The sequence below is a fragment of the Neolamprologus multifasciatus genome, chromosome 16 (genome assembly GCF_963576455.1).
Source record: "Neolamprologus multifasciatus chromosome 16, fNeoMul1.2, whole genome shotgun sequence".
NCBI lineage: Eukaryota > Metazoa > Chordata > Actinopteri > Cichliformes > Cichlidae > Neolamprologus > Neolamprologus multifasciatus.
Window position 1 is genome coordinate 12,917,008 of NC_140454.1, and position 24,546 is coordinate 12,941,553.

Here is a 24,546-nt window from a genome sequence, read left to right on the forward strand (position 1 = left end):
GTAGCATCGCTTAATTACTGTTTACATGTAAATATTAAATTATACAAACAACCCCACAGAATGTCTCCGAAAGCGCAGAAACACACATTCAGGGTCAACCTTATCTGTCTGCAACAGTTGCCACCGCTACGATAGGCATTGTTTTGAATCGCAAATTTTCTGCATTGTACATAATCTTCATAATTGTTTAGTGCTGTTGTCCAAGGGCATTCAGGTAAATATGTTCCCATAATCTGCATAATAGCAGATGCTCAGATATGTAAAACGCACCTTGTGTTCTCAGAAAGAAAAAAAAAAGACGGCGTTATTGTTCAACAACAACAGTTTCATCAGGAGAAAGGAGCGTGAGCATTAACGTCTCCAGTCAAGACAGATAGATGATTGCTTTGATTACGGGGCCCTGCTTTCCTGACGGTCCTGAGCAGCATATATAGTAAAGCACTGGTGCCTACTGTGCATCTCTAGTATGGCTGAGTAAAGCACTTGTTCATTTGCAGTGAAGGGTAACATGAAACAGGCCTGAGCCTTCTGATGGACAGGGAGATTTCACCTTCGCCAGTGAATGATAATGCATTATTAAATTTGCCTCTCTGCTCACTAGATACACTTAGCTGACCACAGCATATTTATCTCCCCATCCGAGGCTCACGTCTTGGCAGGAGAAAGCATTCTGTCACTTTTGAGGCATTTCAAAGATTAAAAAGAACCTCTCTCTTTTCAACGTTCCTAAAAGCATCCCCCCCCCCTTTTTTTTTCAGTGAAATGTGATTAGCAGGAGATGGTGTCACGCAATGGAACATTCATGAGAGGGGAGAACAAATATCCAAATGAACTCCCATGTCCTCGAGGAATAGCCCCTCTCTGCACCATCAGCAATCTCTCTCTCACACGGGCTGAGGAAATTTGATTGATCCTCTATTGAATTATTTTTTTGCACTCTTTCATTTCAACAGGACGCACTGACAAGTTGTTTGATCATAAAGCATTATTGTCTGCCAAGTCACATTTCAGGGCTGTGATGGCTAATGATCTTGCCTCCTGACTTAGGGAAAGTCAGGTAGTCAGCATGTGTTTGAAGCTCGCGATTCCAAGGACATCGGGAGGTACTGAGCAAAACACTATACGTTAAAAGTCAGGGAGATGAGAGGGAAGGAGCTCGAACTTTTAATGATACTGTACGGCGATACCATCGATGTCGGTGGAATATTTACGAAAAGAGCACAAAACTGACGCCGAAACTTTTGCCTGACCCAGAGTCCCCCGCCTGCCTTTTTATCATTGCAAATGCTTATGCAAAGAAGGAGCAGAACAAAGACTACAAAGGCTAGAAATCACTCTTTTGTCTTTTTTCGTCTTTTTTTTTTCTAAAATGTTCCCCTTTCTCTCGCTCGCTCTCTCTACACGAACCCATGAGCGTCCACAGGTCCTTGGCCAAAGCAGCTGTATGAAAACAGACTGTGATGCTCGTACCTGCTCGGGTTTGATCTTTGAGAGTGCAAGCTGGGGCTGCGGACAGTGCGCCTAAGCAGCGTCCTGACAAACAAAAGGCGAGACAAATCAACTTTGTCCATTGTGGCCACACCAGTGCACGGTGCATCGCCGACTGCTCGGCTGATAGCAGGTATAGGAGAAGATGCGCCACCTAGGTGACATAATTCACCACAGGCTTCCATTTATGCTTGAGAGGAGATTAGGAGCGCATCTCCTGTTGTGTCAACAAGTATACATAACATTCACCAGCGAAGTGCCAATATCATATTACTAATGATTCAGCCGCTTTTAAAATATGGTTTACAGAATCGGCTTACATACTGTACTTGCCTTTGCACGTCTTGTCAGGCATTTTAGCTCTGTGCAAAGGAGATGTGGCATGTTTACCTGCACTTGGGGGTGGGGGTTAGAGCTGTTGATGGGAAATTGCTTAAACTGCCACATGTTTTTTTCTTCTTTTCTTTTCTTCTTTCTTTCTTTTTTTTTTTTAAACAGAAAACTCTTCAACATACATACTGTACATATGGCTTGTGTTTCAAACACGTTTTCCCCAAGGAAATAAAATGATAGCCAGTGTTTGATGTCCAAAGTAAGTTTACAGCCAAAAGGCTTCTGTACCTTTCAAATTTCCCCTTGTTTGTCAGCTACCTGCTGTTTCACGAGACAGAGGCTTGTCGGAAGCTATCGCCGCAGACTTTCTGTTTGAAGCAATTCAATTAGTCACATGTGAGATAACACTTAGCTTTCTACTAGCTTTTTTATTTTTTCTCCCCCCAACGTATTGACTAATCTCTCTCTTTTTTTCCTCTCTTCTTTGGCAAAATTTGGACAAAAAATAATCACGTTCAAACAACAGCAAAAAAAAAAAGCCCTACCATCTGGTTGCGCTGCACTTGGTGACACAACTTTGGGAAGTGTCTGTTTTATACGACAACAAACAGCCTTTGTCCTTCATCACCAGAGATGACATGAAAAAGATGAGGCACGTTCATAGGATGTGAGTGCTGAGGCATTATAGGGGCTGTCTCTGAGGCGTCTGACTGTTTAAATAGTCTCCATATGAGCCGGGGCACTGCATCCGTCCTCTGCAGCCAACCTGCTCCCCTTCTTAGAGTGCATTGCAAGAGATTAATTTAATGCTCTGCCAGGATCATAAAGATCAAACAAGTGGAGAGATATCATTAAACCATTGGAATGTTATCTCATTTATCTAAACAAACTGATGCGATGAACGGCCTAATTAAAAAGCTCGCCATAAACAAAGCTTCGGATGGGGAGGCCTCTCCCCTCTTTAACAATGGAACACATTTATTTTATTAATCCAATGCATCGTGTATCATATCATTACAGTTCAATATATCTATCATTAATTTTATTCCCTTCACTTAAAGCTTTTATTGGAATTACTTTGGTTATTAGTTGGTTCTAATGTATTGGTTACCTCTGTATTTGGCTGCTACAATCTCTCTTATCTCGCTGCATAAACCTGTGCATGTTATTCAAATTGCCTCATTTATTATGATAGCTTCCTCATGTAAATTGTGCTGACTGCTCGCCCTTGCACAGTCCTCATTAGACTAATGAAAACCTTCAAACGAAAAAACTAAACAACCTGCCAAATAAAGGTCTGGGGTTATTATGAAAATTACAACTGTGGGAGCCGGGAGAAGCTCTCTTCATTAATTCATGCTCAGCAAATTGGTAACTAATTTAGTTGCACTCCTCTGCATTAATGGGTTATTTTATAAAAATGTTTTCCACAGCCCGAGACCTCTGGTGCACACACTGAAGAGCTCAGAATCCTAATCAAGTCCAGTGACATATTAGGAATTGACAATCTCAAAGATAATACAGCGGGTGTTTGCTAGTAGATGTGCGCGGGTCAACTAGTTAGAACTGGCGCGCATTGCTCGGTCATTTGCTTTCTCCTCTAATATTGTGAAGAAATTAGAGTCATTTGTGTTGATTATCTGAGTGTGGAGGAGGCACTTCAGCTGAGAAGGAAGATTTCTGCTGCTGAGGAAACATTCAGTTGATTTATGTGTGCGGATCCTCGGTTAAACCCTCGTTCTTTGTTTGCGTTACCCCGTTAGTGCAAATCTCTCCTTGTTTCACATACGAACACGCACGCATGCACACACACACATATGCTCGCACACGTGCAGTTAGACGGTCTGTGACCCATAAATTCAGCTCATGATCCTGCTAATTATTACTATTCACTGCTTCACACCCTGTGAGTGAAGGTCTAACACTGATCTTCACGTCAGCCTAGCCAACAGGGAACATACAGCCGAATGATTTCCATAGTGGTTTTATTATCATTATCAACCTCACCCCACCCTGCATCACCCAGCACAGCTCCGCTAAAACCAACAGAGAATACTGAAATCTATTATTTGCTTCATTTTGTATTTAATCTGCCATGCTTAGTAGATTTCTATCTGCTTCTTTTCTCATTTTCCTGTTCTTCGTAATTCTCATCAACAACATCGTAATAAATTTATAAAAGCAATTAATAGCGTAAAGGCTAATTGGCTAATTCTGCATTTTATTTTGGTAGGAAAGATTAAAAACAATTGGTATGTGTGGCAACAAATATCATATCTAAAAATAAATAATTAAGTAAAATAACTGAAATGCAAAATCTGTGTGGAAATCAGACCAAGCTGACATTTAGTTGCACTATTAAATGTTTTTGTAGTTAATTAAGAGAACTCCAGGGGTGTTATTAAATCGCAGCATGTGCATTACAGGGGGCTGATATGATGTTGCAAATGTAAAACGTCCAAAGCCAGGTAAAGACTCTTTCAAAAAGATCCAACAAGCAAAATACATGTGTGCAGTTAACCTATTTCTATGTGCCTGTGCAACAATGCGCACTAAACAGAGACATGAAGCCATAGAAGCAGCAGCACAGTCTGACATCATGACAAATTAAGGGCAGGAACAATCTTTAAATTAAAGGTTTAACATTTCTCAATTTTATTGCCAATATTCAAGGACTCAAATGGACTTTTAGGGCCCTTTTCATAAAGCTCTAGAAATATAACATTTTTCTTTTGATAATGGCATGCAGACTTTTCCCTTGTGGATTGTAAGTTTCTTTAGAAATCTGTGCAACGATGACAGTTGTAATGCTGGCAAATGTTGCTGCTGGTACAAAAAGTAAATCTGAGTTTATGAAACTTTTTGCTGCTCTTGACAAATTACACAAACTAGTGTATGACCTATTTAAAACAGGCATATGCAGCAGAGTGAGCAGAGTGACTTCACTCATTCATGTCAGGGAGAAAAGGGTTGGTCAGCAAAATACTGTACACACCTGATCTGCAACAGTTCCCCAAGTCTGGTCTCAAACTGCTATGCAGATATATGATATAGCCTTGAAAGACTTAACTTTACTTTTCACAGTTGTGTATGCATGTCACAGCATTAAATTACTGCTAAGATGAGCAATGCAAGTACTGATTTTATAAAAGGACAGCTCTAATGATGCATTCACTCAATGCAAAAATACCCAACATTAGCCTGATTGTGCAACAAGAGCTTGATTTTTATTAATGGATTTATTTTGCATACTTTACCTACGCTGATAAAATGCACATCCTAAGCATTCCAAAAACAACCCAACATCGTGTGGAATTAAGCTTTCATACAGATTGAGTTTTGAGCTGCAGTGAGAGAATGCGCTCCGCCTGCAGCTCACTAAAGATGCCATAGCTAGAAGGAGGCCTTCCTGATAGGTTTCCTATTGAAACGTCAGTGCAAATCCTCAACTGCTTGTTTAAGGGGGAGTAGGTTGCGGTCACTGCGGTTGCCACATTTTGAGAGATTGCTGTGGAGTAAAGTTTGTCAGCGCTCAGGGGTTCCCTAATGGCCTTGGGCCCAATGCCCATTGCCTGTCTTGCCTGTTCTCCAGCTGCCTGTCTGATTGCTGTAAAACTTTAACAGAAAATAACTTTTACTCAAAATGTGAGGAGTGCTCATCCCAACGACTTAAAAGTCCACACGGCGCTGCCTCAACTCCCACAATTACACACCTGCCAAGTGTGAAGAGAATCTGATGAACAGTTGATGAAAAATGCAAAGAACCAAAAGCCGTACAACGAACACATACAGAGATTTCTTCATTTATTAGTGAGACTAGTGAATGGTCTGTTTAGTAAGAGTGTTAATGAAGCCCATCCATGGAGAATCTCTTCACTTTTTGTTAACACTGTTTCATAGAAATTAGTTGCATCTCAGTAAATAGGAATGGATGGAGCTAAAGGAAAGGTAATTTTGCCTAGAAGACGCTAGCATTATATTATAATTAAGTATTGCTTATATATTGTATGTATGTATGAATGTATGATTTGAATGTTCTCCTACTGGATGAGTGGACTGATCTTGGTGAAACTTTGGATAAACATTGTCTAGCCCACTGTGAGTCCCATATATGTAAGTATGTGTATGTATGTAGTTTGCTAGTTCTTCTAGTGTATGCTGATATCAAACTTGAAGATTTACAGCTCCACACTAACTTGATGGCACCTTTAAATATTATCAGTATAAACGTTGCTTAATTTTGCTGGCTGTTCATGCAAATTTCTTCAGACTTATCACTGCAATTCCTTCGGTCCCCAGTAATGCACCTGCATTGTGTGAAGTCAATTTTAAAAAATGGCTGTCAAGAAGTTTGAAAAACACGCTGAAATACCCGAGATTGTGGCCATTCAAACTGTAACTGTTCAGCTTTCTCGAGAATTTAAATTACATAATTGAGGAACTGAAGTAATTTGTCTTGGTTTCCAACACCAAAACAAACCAAACTGAAAAAAAAAATATGTTTAAAAAAAAACAACAAACAACAAATAACATAAGAATTTTGTGTTTCTACTTACTTTATGTGCTCTTGACTCATTTCAACTATTCTGCTTTTACTGTAATTTGTGGCCACACTATAGTTTCTCTCCTGTCGTCTGATCTGTTTCCTCAGATATGGGCATGTTTCACTAGCTCTAAGTTCCTTCCCCTACCTCCAAAACATTCTGTCAGGCTAGAAGAAACTCTGATAACGAAAAACTAGATAGCCAAGATATCCCTCATCTAAACAACACTTGCTCAGATGCCTGGACTGAAGCCCTTCAAGTCTAAAGTATATTAGAAAAACAGTTGTTCAGACATATATAGAGCATGTAGTTGTAGACTAACATTCTCCCAAAAAATCTTTCTAACAAGAAATCTTAGAATGAGAGGCAGAGCCTTCAGCTCTCAGGCCCCTCTCCTGTTGAACCATCTCTCAAGCTCCTGGTGGACTAGTTTTCTGCACTCACCTCTTTTTCACTCCTCCCCTTTATACACCACTACTGCACTACTGTACGACTATAGAGTGTGTTTGGTCTTGTCTCCCATGGTCATGGCAGATGGCCGCCCCTCCCTGATCCTAATTCTGCTGGAGCTCTCTTCCTGTTAAAAGGGAGGTTTTCCTTCCCACTGTTGCTAAGTGCCTCTCATAGGGGGATTGTCTGATTGTTGGGGTTGTCCTTTTAATTGTGTACAATATAAAGTGCCTTGAAGCAACTGTTGTTATGAATCGGCAGTACATACATAGAACTGAACAGAACGGGGCTGAGACTTGACTCACCTTTATCAGCGTGCATCCTCTTTGCTTCATGGCTCATGTCATGGGCCAGGTCTCCCTCTTTAGGTCCCGGTGCGATGTTGGGTGACAGGCCAAGCAAGGCTTGGTTCATGGAGAGACCATTGTGGTGTGTGGCTGCATAAAAAAAATCAGAAAAAAAACATTATTAGCTAGACAGGAGCTTAAATCTTCCATCTGTACAATCTGTAAAGCCCTTTAGAGGTTTTTTTTCTTTATTTTTTCTTTATTTGTGTTAATAAATGTGCTGTGAAGCAATATATAATACGTACGTATCCTGTCTGAGGAGCTTTCTGTGTGGGCTGGGGAGCTGGACACACTGCTGCTGCGGTGGGACGATGGGTGACTGCCTGGCCTCCTGTTGTCTTCTAAGGAAGGAGCAGGGGAGGGACTGTCCGGCAAACGTTCCTGCAACCCCAACAGCCACAAAACCACACACGCAAAATAAATATCCAGCGCAGGCTCGAGTGTTACGCCACGAGAAGCAGGGAACTGTGTTTACAGCAGCCAGCTGTTATTATGACATTGCTTGCTTTCTCTTTTAAAAATTTACCTTTATAACAGAGGTGACCATTCTGGAGGGCAGACTTTGGCCCTGTGCTGCGGCGGCCATATTTGCAATGGTGCTGAGGTGGTTCATCTGGCTCATCGCCATAGTGACAGAGGCTGGAGGCAGGCTGACTGGGATCAGAGGGTGTGGCATCATCATGAAGGGGAGTTCCAGGCCTGAGACACACGAAGAGGTCGTTGGTTACTCAATGATGCATATTATGAGTGAGCTACCCACAGGGGAAACTTGGCTGAAAACTCAGAACCTGCTGGTGTTAATTCAGCAATCAGTAATTCCCACCACTGAGATCCCCTTTAAAATTGGTGTCCAATAACACTAAAGCTTTACAGAGCCATGCGCCAGGAAAAGAAAGGAATAATTCAGATTAATCACGTCTCGGGTATCTTTCCATGTTAACATAATACACATAAATGTTTTACAGCACGTGTTAATAATAGATACTACTGCAATAATAATAAAGAAAATGGGGACGATAACTATACACACAGTCATTCAAAGACCAAAGTTTACACTGCAATAAATATGCATCAATTATTCTATGATGAATAAAAAGGGGCAAATTATGGAAATTCTCTCAATATTTACATATAAAAAAATATCTCGGTAAAAACAAGGGCAATCTTGAAAGTCATTACCCAAATGACTAGTTAAACGCGCTAATGACAAACAAGTAGCGCTAGGCTACAGTACGGCAATGACTTTAGGCTAATTATAGCCGCCGACAGTGCAGACCAAGAGACAAAGAGAAGAAGAGAATGAGACTAAAAAAAAAAGAGTAGGTCGCATTCAGCTCACCCAATAATGTGATTTTCAGGGTTTTTTTTCTCTATACGAACACACAAATTATTCCATTACAACATCAGAGATATCTTACAAATGTTCTAAATTATTCAATTGCTGTCTGGCAGTAGACGCCTAATTGGGGAAATTGAAGACATTAGCAGCGAGAAAATGTAAAGAAAGTCTAATAAAGATACTGCGGGTGGGGTGCGGTGGAGGGGGGGGGGGGGGTTGTAGCTAGTCAAATAGTGGCCCTGAACTGCGCTTCTGAATGGCTTAATGAAAACAAGCCAACTTTCAAAGGACATGAGCACAGACAGAGGGTCAAAGCTAGGTGTCTGTATCCCCCTCCCCTCCCCAGCCGTGGCACCCCCCTCCTTCCCCCCGCCCGCGCTCTACAGGGACTTTGAACTGGCAGGATCAAAAGTGACTGGGAACAGTTTGGTCTCATTCCTCCGCCACTCAGATGCTTTTCCTCAAATGCTTTAAAGAAAACCTCATAGACACTATTGGATCTGATCGAGCCTCTCTGTAGATTTTTTTTTTTAACTCCTTTTTTTTTCTGTCTTTCTTGGCAGCCCGGTTCAAGGTAAAAAAGAAAAAAAAGAAAGCTGTGTAGAGAAAAAGGAGAGGAAGAAAAAAAGATAGCACACTACAGAAAGCTATCCACAAAACAACTCCACTCTTCTTTTTTTGACAAAACATCAGTAGCCAAAGGGCAAGGAGATCTGCATGGCGAAGCCTCTAAAGAGAAGGACACTGGTTGAAAATGAAAGGACATGAGAAGTACTCCTCTCTGTCATTCCCCTCCTTCCAAAAGAAGCATTGATTTCCATAAGAAAGGTGGCATGCAGTTTCTCAGTGGCAAGTATTCCCAAACAATATAAAGGAGGGGAGATTAAAGAAAGGCGGAAGCCAAGCAGCACCTTGTATCAGCGCCTCTGCTGAAGCTCAGACTGAATCAATTACCACTCAGCAGGCTAAGCTCAATTAAAAAACACCACAGAGGGCCTGATTGCAGGGGTACTTACTGTAGGACAACATGGAGAGGTCTAGGCTACCTATCAGCCTTTCAAGGCCACTCAAGGGCCAGAGTGAAGAGACTTATTCTGCCTTTGAGGTGTCTCTTTTACGCCCATTCAATCAAACGCAGCTACACACACATAAAGGTAGATTTTCACCATATCAATAAAGTATGAAAAAGAGGTGAAAAGTCACTTAAAACAACGCAGGTCTACTCTTTGTTAGTAACATACCGCCACTTATCTCCCTGTCATATTTTTCTCTTGATGGTATGTGAATTTCATTGATGCGTCTCCACCTGACTGACAGGCTGGCGCGGAAACACAGGACCTCTGTTCGCTCTAAGGGGGTATTAGTCTCGCTTTCAGTGCCCATCCAGCCCCTTTCTTGTCACCCCATCCTAAAGCGATGTTTCTCCCATAAAGACCCATTCAGGCCACTGTAGGGGAATGTGCCACGGGCCAACAAGGGTGCACCAAATCCTTTTATTTATGGCTGAAAGGAGCCAGGTGAGGAGGATATGCATTTATTCAAGGAATCTGGCATTTTCACAAGACAGTTAGAGTGTTTTCATCGCATTCATATGCAATTTCTTCTCATTTTCTTGATTTTTATTCTCATTTAAATGAAAGGACTATGAATAATCACTACAATTTCTTTTTACGTAGGTAATAATAAACAGAGATTTTTGCTTCTTTTTTTGTCCTTTTCAAAAACCAGAATGAAGAGACTCATTAATCGCTGTGATATTGTGAAGATATTCCAGTGGGCAAACTGTTAGAAACATATTTGTCAGTTTTCTGTTTATCTCTGAAATAGAAGTTCAGAGCTGATGAGAGGTGAATTCCCACAAGCCCCCCTCCCAACCACTACCTCTCTCTTTCCTGAAGGGCAGACAATGCATTTGGAGTAATTTACCTGAAGTAAGCCTGAGGGACCTGCAAAGGTGAACTCCTATTTACCATCATTAAAACTACAAATCACTTAATACCAATATAAACAGCTCAGCTATTATGTCGTGCAGTGCTTGGGAGTTCACGCATGGATAAGCAAAGATCTGAATCGCGGAGGATGAATTGAATGAATTAAAACAGCCCTTGGTAGCAACATGATTAAAAACCTGTTACATCAGAATCAAACCTCACGGCTAATGGCAGGTTTGTTACTTATTTTAAAAAAAGATTTGAAGAAAAGTGGGAAAAAATGGATTGATTGACTGTTGAACGATTTAAAAAAATGATTAAAATGCCAGCAGTGATTTATTTTGGTGATTCGTGCCGCAGTTAATCCTCATCGACACAGAACTTCAGCCTTTTTGGCTATCTAACCCTACGGAGGAAAATAAGAGGAGAGGAGCTAAGCCATTGTCATTGAAAATGGGATGAGAAAGCAGCCGGGCCCCTTACCCTTAACTCTGTTGTGGACAGATTTCCCCTGACAAAAATTAAACTAGCTCCTACTTGGCACTTTATTATCTCTTCAACTGAATGATTTATTGTTTGTGGAGCGAAAGAACCAAAGAGAGGGGGAAGATTACATTTCCAGCCAAAGCTCAGGCCTGATCTCGTTTTTTACTCCCTCTGTCCAGGAAAAAAGCTCCCGACAAACAATAATGTCAGCTGTAATTGATCGGAGGTCGCTGGCTGGGCCTGCAGTAAAAGCGCACTATTTAAGCGACAATCGGCCCCGCGCTCTTCAGACGCTGGCTAATGAAGCTGTCTGTCTGGGCTATTTACCTTCTCTTAAATGGAAGGGGAGAGATGTACTGTAAGAGACAGGGCTGGAGAGGATCTGCCTCTCACTCCCGTGAAATAGGACCTGCACATGCCTCAGGAATGTATAATTGGTTGGCGCAGCCAAAGCTGGGGATCCGGTGCTAATTAAATGACTTGTTTAAAGCCTATCTGTCTTTGTTTGGGAGGCTCTGGGCTTCAGAACAATGCATTGTAAATGCTGTTGTCAAACAAACATTCCTGGTTATCCTTTGATTTGAATTGAACAAGACAAAGGGCTGATTTGCTCACTGCTAAGCCTTTGGTTTTCATGGTGTTGAGATATTTTTTCCTCCCCTCTTCTGATCTGTCAAACTGAACAGGGCCATTCCAGTCAAAGCTGCTAAATGGACTGACTCAGTGCACAATCCATACGCAGCCCGCCGCCGCAAAAACATCTCCGTTTTCCCTCTTAATTGCGCTTGTAAAAATGCCCCCATGTTGTGTATGCATTTCTCCGACAAAGGTAAAGACGGTGGCGCGCACAAGGAGAGTCTTTGTTGTGGTCGTATCAAGGATTTGCACACCGGTCCCAAAAGGAAATGAATGGCTCATGAAAAAGTGTCTGTCACGCGGCGAGACATTTAGAGGTCTCCATAGCACTAATCAGCTAGTCGTCTTTACTATAACTGTTAATCTCCTTTTTTTAAAAAGGGGGGGGGAAAGGAAGTCCTGCCACGGAGGAGGTGGACCAGGGGGGTGTGTATGCATCAGATCAAACATAAGACACGGCCTCCATAAATAAGTCGTCTAGAATTGTGGTGCCACTTTAGACTACACAAGTGCATGCTTCCATGTGCTTGCTAGTCCCACATTTATATACACACAGGCAAACAAGAAAACACACACACACAGATGGCAGGTTCAGTCAAGGCTGGTGAGTCCTGTTTCTCATTAAAATGGGGGGAGAGGGGAAGGTTTCGAGCTTTGATGTAGCCACCCACAGCCCTTCAGTGTCATTGAATGAAACTTTGAAGCTTTTTGTGTTTACGTAGTTAATGCTGATAATAAAGCAAACATCTTGTCTTTGTTAAATACCTGCTGTCCACTCACGTATGCCTACACACACGCACGCACAATGCAAACGGGGACATAAAAAAAATAAAAAAACATAATACATCTTGCAGCAACAAAGAGAGGTAAACATGAAAACACGCGGCCGCACGCTCAGACAATGATGCAGTATGGATAATTGTGTAAAGTTACGCGCCGGCGCAAAGCCAGCCAAACATATAAACATATGCGGGGGAAAAAAAAATGCTTTACATTCCAAGAGCTGTAACGATTGGATGAATAACAAGCTATTAACGCATCAGCAGACAAAATACGCTCGACGTGCCAAGGCAAAGACGCGCAACTGAGGTGGGCATAGACTTTTTGATGAACTAAATCACGAAATGTAACAAAAAAAAAGGAAAGAAAACATGATAAGAAAACATTTCTGCTTTCATGAGGTAACATAATTGCTTTCCAAACCCAAACCGCTGGAGTGTAACATGTGGTAGAAATTATCAAGGAGACAGACAGAGGTGTTTGTCCATTAAGCGCATAAAAATCTAAGGCAGGCAACTTTTATAGGATAATTTAAATCCTCGGCTCTAATAGTGCGCATTCCTTATGAAAATTGGAAGATCAATCATCTCCGTGACAGATCTGTTGTGGAAGAAGTTCTCGCTATCTTTTAGGTGGTGGTGGTGGGGGTGCTGAACACGTTTCGCCACCGCCCCACCTGTGCTATCCCCCCCCCCTCCCATTTTGGCTGTCTATTTGTCTCTTTGCTGAAAATGTTAACGAACAGGGCAATAATCAAGCCATATGCTTGCATGAGGCAAATCTCATTACAGTAAATGACCTTTACCAACCCATGCCAACATCCTTGTGCTTGATAACACAGAGCGTGCGGGGCGGGCGACACAATGGTGGGTTTTAGTTAACGCAGTCATGCGCGGGAGTATATGTGTGCGCGCGTGTGTGTGCGGTTGGCCAAGACAGCCAGGCCTTCAGGACACATTAGGACACGGGAGGCATTCTCTAATTTGGGTCGGAACCAGGCTCACTTCACATTTGCCACACGTCACTCCGAGGATCGCCGTGGAATCGGCGCAGGAGCTCCGACGCTGGATCACTCACAATAAGCGGTGGCACGGAAAGTGCTGCGAGCAGAAGAGGAGAGGCGAAGGAGAGGAGAGATATTACTAGCAGCTGTTACTACTGCGGCTGCAATATATTCAAGCCCAATCAATAAAGCTCCTACAGACAGTGACACCCAAGCAGACAGAGGAATCATTTTCATCTGATACTTAGCAAAGGCTCCCCCTTTTAAAAAGATTGCTTTCAGTCAATGACAACCAGTTGTCATTTGACTAAGGCTCCTGAAATGAAATATATTGACGAGTGTTATCAATCACGACCCACTCTGCCATCATATCAATTTAGCCGGGATAGGGGTTGAGGGGTGGAGGGGTGGATGGTGGTGGTGGTAGGGAGGGATCGGTTTGCATGTGGTCATCGGATCATCTGTTTTAATTACAAAATTAGCATCACTACCTCCTGCGCTCTCACTTCCTCCATGACAAGCACCTCTCTCTCTCTCTCTCTCTCTCTCGAGAAAATCAGTAATGCTCAACCTTTGTCAGCGCGAGGTGAATTTTCCTTGAAATGCAGTTCAGTGTGGACTTCAACTAAGGCAGAGGACAACATGTTAAAATATAAATAGATATATATTTGTTTGATTATTTGTCTGGAGATTCTAAATATCATTTATCAAGAAACGGCTTCCTTTGTTTGTTCACCCTCTGAAGGGCGTGCTGATTGTGAAATTCCTTTACGTTGTTTGAACTTGCTCACGCGCTCCGTCTTTATCTTGGTCCCAGAGGAGAGGCTTTGTGATGGTGAAGATGTCTGGGCTCAGGAAGGCTGATAGCTCTATTTGGATGAGGGTTCCCATATCATAATTGAGAGAAGAAGAAGAAAAAGGGGGAAAAAAGTGCTTTTGCGGAACACGGCCAACTTTTTTTTCTGTCACAAAACGCTTTTGGATCCTTCCCGGGCAATGCTACATTTTTACAGTGCAATCACAGTTAAAAGAGAACGCCATTTCGCTGTTGTCATCACCGCGCTGCCATTACTGCTATTGTGTACACACAGTAATATCATTACTCTATGCTAATGTTTCCTCTTAGACATAATCACGGGAAAATGAGAGCGCTTGATAGCCAAGCTCTAACGCTGCGGCATCTTAACTGTGCATGTGAAAACGGCTCCGCATCCGACGCAATCACACACCACGTATATTTCACATCGCTCCGACCTGCGAAAGCTCATCATCACCGAAAGGTTGAATGTCATTTATTACACGTATCACATTTACAGCAAGTGACATTGTCTTTTCAAATTGTGTTGATCTCTTCACTTTCAAAGGTCAGCCCCTTCCCTGGCTAAATTCAACCTGACAGAGAATAGTGAGGAGGGGACAGCCGAACACATGCATCACCCCGGCATCAAAGCGCTCCAAATTAATCTATCCAATTAATGAGGAATGAGGCCTAATGTTGATGAGGGATGACAACTCGACTGGTCAGTTGTTTTTTTATAGCTCTGCTCCTGCTATTGTGAGCTAACCGCAAGAGACAATCAAACAAATATTTCCATGACGCTTTGTCGAGCACCGCCGCCTCTTCCTCTCCGTAGCGCCGCAACTCCGCTGCCACTCAAAGATGATAGAACTTGATATGGATCATTACGGAAATAATGTTTAATCAATTCCCCCTGTTATTGTAATCTATTTCTGCCGTTGTCTGCGTTTGTGTGTTTTGTAGCTACATCGGTGCGCCTCACAATTTCCCAATCATGCATATTCAAGTGTTTCGCTGATGCTTAACAGCCGACGCAACCGGAATTAGAACGAGGACATTAGACTTCATTAAAAAGAGAAATGATTATCAGGTTTATCTTTTGAAATGTCTATTAAAATGTGTGTGTCGTTCTTCACTTATCTGTCACCTGGCTCCCATGAGCCTGGCAGCCTAATAGAGAGATGGTGAGGGCCAAAGCCCAAGAGAGCGACGGAGACCCATCAAGCTCTTCACTCAGACTGCAAGGCTGCCTGTCTGCTCTGCCACTCTCTGTCTCGCTCACTTACCACCACTAGCCCCCGTTTGCCCAACGCTGGCAGGTCAAAGAAATCCTGTTTTGTCCGGAGAAGGACCCTTGATATAAGAAGATGGGGAGAAAACCCAAATAAAATGTTGAATTGCATAAATTAGTCAAGACAATAACCTGCCGCTGTAAAAAGAGGTGTTATGATATGTTCGTGAAATGAATTCCATTCAGCCTATGGCTACAATCTAGTCTCTCCAAAGAGCTTTGGCTGACAAAGGCTCCCACAAGAGAGCTAGAGAGGAAGATGGATGAAGTTGCCCCTAGACACTCATATCAGGTCAGTATGTGCTTTATCCCCTAATGGTTAAGGTTAGGATTGAGTAGGGGGTGATACTAGATCTGAGCCTGAGGGCCACTGTTCTAGAGGAGAGGTGCAGGAAGTTGCCACCATCCTCCATCATGGCCCACATTCAGCTGCGCTGGGCCACCAGCACTAATGCAGCTAGCAGGTTGGAGCGCGTAGTTAGCTAGTTGGATGTGTCCTTCCACCCAGAGAGCTTTATTATTAGAAAGGACATAAACAGACTAATTAAATCGCAGCAGTGGAGCTGGGCTGACAGCTGGCACAGAGAATGTGACCAAACAGATCCCTATCAAAGTGCAAGAGCAGTGTCTCTCTATATGGGTCCTGCTTTTGTGTGCGTGGCTTTGTCTGTGTGTGCTGACACGCATGCCTGTATGTCCAGTAAATATACGCCCGGGTGCACGTCACCTCTACCCATTTTAGCCCCGTGTTCGGCTCATATTCGACGACTATCATTTCTCCACTCACACGCGCTGTCATCTTAATGTCTTATTTAGCGGCTTATCGCAAAGCGCACTGACTCTCTTATATGTTCAAAATTGCACAAATGCTATCCAACAGAGCAGTGAACACTCCAGTAATTAGTGCATGGTCTCAAGCCTGACTCCACTCAGCTCTGCAACATGGCCAAGCACGGACCCCATATAGAGAGGAGTCTAGTTATGCATTGATCTCAGAAAATTAAGGCTAACTGCCCCACACTGCGGCGTCTTGATGTACCTTCTGGATGAGCAATGTACTATACTTTGTGTTGTTTGTGGCGTAAACAAGGTGATTTTTTTTTTTCTCACTCGCCGCGCTTTAAAATAAATACATGCTAAATAATTAATGACCCCGCCCACCCTAAAAGCACTGTTATCCGTGCGTGCAAAAGGTAAAACCACTGATGATGAGAAAATATGGCCTTAACAAGTCAATAATGGCGAGTGCAACAAGAACAGCCTAATCAATGCGGCTGCAACGTTTGCAAACAAGGACTTGAATTATAACGCCAATAATTGATCCCTTCCATTTTTTTCTCCCCACCCCTTTTCTCCTTCATGTGATGTCATTGTTTATTGATTGCTTCTCGCCCGTGAGGGATGATGGGAAGTTTCGGAGTTTGTTTTTTGCTGCGACTTTTGCCCCTCCCACCCCCCCGACCACATCCAAATACACCACCCACCAACCCACCCTTCCTCCATTTGAAATTTGCAAGCTGTAGCACCAGCTTAACCAAAAAGGATTAAGTCCCATACCCAACTGAGAACACAGATAATGCTCAGTAATTGGTAAAAAATGAAGATGAATGGGACAGCTAGATAAGGACCAATTAGCTGCTGGGAGTGTACAGCTGTGGTCTCCTCACAGAGCGCTCTCAGGGGCCAAGGCCCCCTCTTCCTCTCTCTCTCTCACACACACACACACATACGCACGCAGGCACGCGCGCGCGCACGCATGCAAACATGCAAGCGTGAGGGTAGGGCTTGCAGAAATTAGCCTGATGACCCTGGAAAGAGAGAATGATGCTTCCTCATCATCTCACCCAGAACCTCTTTCCCTCAACTCCTCACTCAGTCAGGCAAGACTCCAGGTACCTGTCACCACCCGTCCAAACTTCAGACTAGCATGAGGCTTTCCACTCCCCCACCCGCCCCTGTTGGGCGAAAGGCAGCCTGGACCGAAGCCACAGATGTTGAGACAAAGGGTTTTCAGGTTTTCCTGCATCGCTCCTTTTAAAGCTTCGCTGCGATGTTACAGTGTGGACTCGGAAGAGATTTTTTTTTTTTTTTGGAGATTAAGTTAGCAGTGACAGTTGTGTCTTCTCCTTCTACCGCCACGCTGTTGTTTAGCCGGCATGTCGTGGCATCATCTGGCTGATGACAGTGGAATTCCCATATCTAATTACAAACAGGATTTCAGCTCCATTAGAGTTGTGTGGCGAGGAGTCAGATGAGTGGCAGGGCAGCACCCAGTGGCCAAAGAGAGACGGGGGTGAAAGACAGAGAAGTAAGTGAGACAGAGAAAAGAGGACAAAGGCCTTATCGTCTCAACCTGTTTTTTTGTTGGTTCTTTTTGAAGCTCCGAGAAACACTTTTTTTCCCCCTTTCTGTAACTGGAAAAAAAAAACCAAACTCAATTCCTTCTCTTGGAATTGGCAGGTGTTTGTTAGTGGGCAGCTGACAATATTTTTTCTCCCAGTAATGAAGGTTGTGGCTGGGGTCAATGCACTGGGAGGGAATGGCGGGCTGTTTATCCCCCTCAAGGCCAAGCACCACACGTGTTTTGCTTGGTCTGTGATCTGTAATTGTGGCATTTCCTGAGAGGCGCAGGAACAATCCACATTGTGCTTTGAGAGCTCTCCCTCTGCCCAACTAAAGAGTGCGAGGGAAAATCAAAGAAAGACCCCACACACACACACACACACCATCCTGCCTCCCTTTACATTTTGATGTCATTCCATCTTTGTATCTTTTTTACCCTTCTCTCCTGCTTCCTCTTCTTCATACATATCTATTTCCTTCTCTCCATCTCTCACTCAGGATGTTTGGTTATTTTGGCAGAGAGTTGAACTGGCTGTTTTTTTTCCTTATAATTAATAACATTGATGCAAACAGGAAGGTCTAATTGTGATGAATATTTAATGTGAGGGAGAAACATTAGCCTGTTCAATTTACATCAACACAAAGACAGCGGCGGGCAATCCAACTCTACAAACAGTACAGAGTGTCCTTCACTGGCTGGCTCTGCTGTGCTTTGCTTCAAGCGCTTCACAATACAAGAACTGCTTCAGACAAACACTGAGATGAGGCACCTGTATTCTGTATTTTAGCCCGAGGAGGCTTTTTTTTCTTTTTCTTTTCCCCTCCACGGGTTGATGTAGTGGCTCTTTTCTGATTAAATGGATCTATGTCCTTAGTGGTATTATCAGAAGGATGCTCATTATCATATCAATTCCTATCGTGGCTGGTAACATAATTTGTGTAAGTAAACACATCCGTTTGTGTGGGTCTTAGTTTAAGCCGGTTGATTATAAAACGCCAGTCCATTTCCTCAGAGCAGCTGTGGTCTGAGTCTGTTTAAAAACAGCATGAAGTCATTTCCCAGTCAGCACTCTGAATAACAGTCAGTCCAGCAAAAGTCCCAACAAAAGCCACAGCCAAATGCATTTCCCCTTCTGCTACATCAGTCAACTGATTTATACGTCTCAATAGCTATTGGATAATAGGCTCAAGAGCTGGATATATTAGGGATTCGCACTTCAAAAAAAAAAAAAGCAAAAGAAAAAAAAATATTAAAAAAAAGCTCATAAATCAAACCAGAGCGAGCCACTTTATGGAATCTGAAGTAAAATCTGTAATCAGGCTTCCTTGTTAAGTCTCGCAACTGTGGAATCCCAAAATGCCTTCATTAAAAATAAAACATGTGAAGCAAAGTCTGGGGCTAGATGAAGAAGACAACATGCTGCTAGCTTGTGTTTCATGGCTCTGCAGTGCAGAGCGGGCCATATATCTCCAGCGTATTATCAGGATGACTCCTGCTGGCCACCCTGTCACAGGAGAGTGCTTGATATAAACAAGAGATTGCTGCGACACCCAGTAATCAATATTAGGATGGTTTCAGTACCAAACATCATTTGTCTCTGCGACCATTCCTTTGACCAAACGAAGCATTAATTCAAATCATAAATCTGAGCTGATTTAAATCCGAGGAGAGTGAGGGAGAGAGAGGGGCCCCTGTCTGACTGCCTGCCCCTAATGATTTATTTTCTACATTTCTGCGAGCGAGAGATTTGTCCATACTCACTGACAGGTCACCTTCAAACGCCAGTGGCAGACTGTTCATCACCATGCAGACGAGCATCTCATCGCTGCGAGTAAATATTAAAGGAAAAGAATCCAATTGATTGTGGATGGGGCCGAGAGGCGTCACTGCCATATATTTCACTCAGAGAGCTAATGCTGTGGCCCATGCACCCACACCTAGAACTGCTCCCCCTTGCCAGAATTATGATTCTACCGGGAGCCTGTGTGGCTGGCTGTGGGCTCAAGGTTACAATTTAAATTGTAAAAAGATAAAACAGTTTCTTATTAGCTCCATTGCCACAGCCTTGCTGTTAGTACTCACATTTATCTTTATTTCCGTGACCTCGCAGGCTCGTATTCTCTCTCTCCTTTTTTTTTTTTTACACACTCCATTCTCTCGGAGTGATGACCTCACACTTTATGCATTTCGCATTGTTAAATCTGCTTAGAAACACATCCTGTTTTCATCTCGCGCGCCACAAGCTCCATGGTGTCAAGTATTATTGTCGAAATGTGTTCAGGAGTCAAGCCATTTATTACAGTAAGTGAATCAAAACCTCAATTTAGCGAGCAAAGCTACGGGGATTACACTTGGTTTATAATTCGGAACGGGCTCATGAATCCGCGCTAACATACATTATCATTCTCTTTAATACACTAAGTGCTCGTGTGTGATATTGCAAAAAATCCTTCTGCATTTTAGGGCTAATAATTAATTGAAATGGCACATAGTGAAAAACCAGAGCTCTCACAGCAATTCAATTAGACCTTGTTAAAAGCTGATAGCTTTGGGAAACTGTGTTCACAGTTTCACTTAGCTATTAGGAGTTGTTTTTTTTTCTTTCAACATAAAACACTTTCGGAAAAACATGACTTACATTACTAAAGCGGGCATTCCCAGTGCATACAAAATAACTAAAATCAATAGTTTATTGCTTTATAAACTTTGAGAAGGCGGCAGCACAGTGGAAAGAGCATCTCATGAAAGAACACCGTGCGAGTCTTCGGTTTAAGGCAAGCTGTGTGTCTGTGCGTGCCTCTGTGTGTGTATAACCTTTTTATTACTTTTGACAAAGCTCCATTGACACAAGGAACAGTGTGTGTGCTTTAATGGCGAGGTGTAGAAACGACCTTCTTCTTTGACATATTTCAGTCTAAACCTGTTCTGGAATTATTGTTATTCTGGACTTTTTAGCCTCGGCTGGAAAGAAAGGAGGCAGGATACATGTAAAGAGAGAATGAAGGGTTTGATTGCCAGCATTGTTTTTTTGCCTGCTGGGGTACCTTTGGAACAATGCATGGAACCGCATAAGCTTTCACTCCTGCAAATCAAAGCAAATTTGCTCAAACTTACTGACAACCCTGACAAAAATGGAACTTGTTTAATAACCAGTCTGCATTTTTTTCCCCCCTAATATGTGTTGATTCTCGTTTTATACGGCCGAGGATTGAGATGTGTATAATACCCTGCCTCTCTGGACATTTTCTGTCTATTTTTAAACAGATAATTGTGCAGTCTTGGAAAAGAGTTCTGTGAGCGTGTGTTGAAACGGTGGCAAGTGTGCAGGTCTTCGCATGTGTTTGTGTGCGGCTTGCATTTTTTTTCCCACTAATGCGAGATGTATTTGTGACAGTGTGTGCGTGTATGAAGGGCATCCTCACCGACACTGGAGCTGAGGTCTCCATTCTCTCCGTCGGCCCCGTGGTGGTTGGCGTTGCCGTGGTAGCTGCTCATTGCCTCCAGCTTGATCTTCTTGACCTTCATGGCCTCTGCGATGGCTGCGTTGGCAGCTGCTGCCGCCGCTGCTGTCAGGCCTGGAGAGAAGAGGCAGAGGAGACAGTGCGCTTACAGACCGCTACATGTCTGCTGTGGCTGAGCCACTGCACCTGCGAAACCTTTCAAAAAGCCTCCTTGGCAAATAAAAAAAATGAAGGAAAAAGAAAACAGGGGGGAGACTTTTGAAATAATAAAACAATGAATAATTTTATACACTATGGGGAATAAGCTCCTGCGAGATCATGACTTTGTTTTTCATCTTCTGACAGGGGATATCTTCACAGCGGGTTATCATGCTGATGAGATGGATCCCCGTGTGTGTGGCAGCATATGATTTTTATGAATGTTTCAGAGACTCTGGCATTCCTCGCCGCTGTGTATTGATGTATTTGTACCTTGATGGAAAAAGATGCAGTCAAGATAACAGCGTATGATGCAAGCACTTTGTGTGTACAGCTTATAATAGTGAATGAGGAATAGTGATGCAGTGTGACACAGCGGCGGGGGAAGGGGGGCAGGCATTAAACATTAAGTAAAGCGGGTTAAAGTGAACAGATATAGGTGCTGAGCTGCGTCTTCTGAATCTTATTGTGGAGGGTACTTCAGTGATACCGTCTAATGCATTCATCAGAGCTAATCGACCTGAATAATACCTCACAGTGCTGCTCGTGTTTCTTACAGCAATACATTGTCGTGCCTCATAATAAGAGGGCTCTTCTCACTGTCAAGGCGAGTCATCGGGCACAATGGAATCCTATAGACAGACCAGCAAGTTTAATAGTTAGAGGGCCATGAGTGAAAATTAACTAAGGAATAAAGAAGGAAGCAATATGTGAACTTTTGTATCATCTCTTATTTCAAAATGTTCTGTGGTCTGCAGAAGTACGAAACTGATGAGGCAACAGGTCAAAAGTGGCAGTGAGCTTGGCTCAGATATACTCAAATATTCATACTGGTTTTTTGTACGGAGATGATATGGGTTATTTTGTACGCTTCTCAAGAGAGAACCAGCCAACCAGTTGTGGTAGATGGCTGCCCCTCTGTGAGCCCGGTTCTGCATGAGGTTCCTTCCTGTTTTTTCCTTCCCACTGTCACCAAGTGCTGGCTCATAGATGCTCATCTGATTGTTGGGGTTTCTCTGTATTATTGTAGAGTCTTTACCTTGCAATATAAAGCGCTTTGAGAGGTGACTGTTGTTGTGATTTGGCGCTAAATAAATAAACCTGGACTGAATTGAATTGAACTGAACTGAATTTGAATGTATTTGAGAATTTTACATGGATTTACTTGAGGCCAAAGTTAGCTGCTTCGTTAAACTACATGAATACTGACATCACCGAATCCCCTCTGCGATCTCAAAATACATCCCGAAATAGCAAGTTTAGACGTGGTCATCCACTTTAATGAAAACGAACTTGATGTGATTGACATAGTAGGTCTAATATTACAGCCATACATATGCGGAGCACACTGCAGAGATCATAAAGCACTGGTCTGTCATTGTGGTAGTTCCAGGGTTCTGGTGTATTGAACGTGACTGAAATCTTTATTCATGAGGCTGGTCTCAAACAGCAGGGACAGATAGTGCTAAAGCTCCTCTAGGCTTGGCGTGTCTCAGGAGAGTCCCACGACTCTTCTCGCCAGCCCCAGCAACAAAATCAAAGATGCATGGCGAGAAAAAGATATGTACCTATTACTGGAATCACTCATATCCACAATACGGTATATCACCTGCCCTTTCACTGGGTGCTGCTTGTACTTGATATGCAGGTTTGCCTTACGTTTGACGCAGAACAAAGCGGCGTCTCCGTTTATCATCGCTAAGCTGTCACGTCTCCGTGATGGGACTCAAAGCAGCTATTAGCCATGCATTTGAGGGGAGACACAAGTACAAGGAGAGGTAGAAATCAAACACATGGCTCTAATAGATACACGCCAGCACATGCAAGCGCTAACAGACACACACACACTGACAAACACGCACACAAGAGCATACCGGCCTGGACACCCTTTCCTCTCATCCCCAGCTGATAGGCAGATGGTGAGAGTCACTCTGAGCCTCTGACATGGAGGTGCATATAATTTAAAGCCTTGTTTGCATCTTAAAATACATCAGTACCATATTGACGTACAGTATACATCATGTCAGCGAGGGCCCTCTCGTTTGCAGTGGGCCCTGGCTGCTGTTCCATATGCATAGGCTGGGCAAGAGGAGGGGGAAAAAAGCCATTGCCTCATAAGAAGGTGATACTTCTCCACATAATGAATGTGGCCTCTGCCCAGTCTGAAGGTCAGCCTTCATTTGTGTATAATGGGCAAGAGTCAACTGTTTTCCAAATGAGACGTATGCAGAACAGACTGCCGAGTAAATATTGAAATCACCTCTGGGCTGTTTGTGTGATAAATTCCCCCCACAAATCAGGTGCTGCTAAAAGGAGTGCAGCAATGGAGCTTTTTGATGCTGTCTAACTTGTAGGAATACGGTGGTTTATTGCACTGCAGCCTATCTGTCCTCAACACATATATATAATATAATTTTTTTCTTTAGTCGACTAAACTGTAGAGCAACTAAAGCAAAAAGGAAACGGAAAGTAGGAGGTGATGAGTTTTGATCAAACGTTTAGCGAGAAAATAAAGGCTAGGAAATTGATTCGTACCATTGTGAAACGGATGAAATGATCACTTTTCCATTTTTCATTTATCATTCGCCCGCAACATCCACCCCTGTCTTTGACTAAGTGACACACTCCATAAATCGAAATCTTTGTTCTGATAATTGCTTCATTTCGCCGGATCAATTGTCATATCCACACAACGCACACCTCAATACAGCGCGTGTAATAAGGAAGCCAGGGAGATGTTGGCGCCCAACAACAAGTCTATTAAGCCACTAGAAGTCTAAACGTCAACAGGACCAATCCCACTCGGTGCTAATCTGCATTCATTACTATGCAAACAAAACAATCCAGCCTCATATAGTCCTTCAAAGTCACCTTTAGATTCAGACACTTTTCTCGTATAGACGCGCCGGCGAGTCCGAATCCTCCAGAGCACAAAACTAACAGCGCATCACGGTCGCATGTTGAGAGTCACACCAGCGAGGAAACAGAAAGGGGGGAACATTTCAACAAATAGAGAATAGCATGGTACTGTCACATGGGGAGCACAAAACAGCAAATAACAGAGACAAGGTCTGATGGTAGCCCTTGGAGCAGCTGTCATATTAAATAATAATGAA

General features: G+C 43.0%; 1 protein-coding gene across 2 annotated transcripts in view; it reads right to left on the reverse strand.

Annotated features, from left to right (window-relative positions):
* dachd (dachshund d) overlaps positions 1-24,546 on the reverse strand; it is a 92,096-nt gene that overhangs the window by 17,486 nt on the left and 50,064 nt on the right. For both annotated transcript variants that reach the window (XM_085135440.1, XM_085135439.1), the window contains exons 3-6: positions 21,194-21,346; positions 7,689-7,861; positions 7,408-7,543; positions 7,121-7,252 (exon numbers count right to left, since the gene is read on the reverse strand). In XM_085135440.1, coding sequence (XP_084991566.1) covers positions 7,121-7,252; positions 7,408-7,543; positions 7,689-7,861; positions 21,194-21,346 — 594 coding nt within the window. The remainder of the gene's footprint in view (positions 1-7,120; positions 7,253-7,407; positions 7,544-7,688; positions 7,862-21,193; positions 21,347-24,546) is intronic.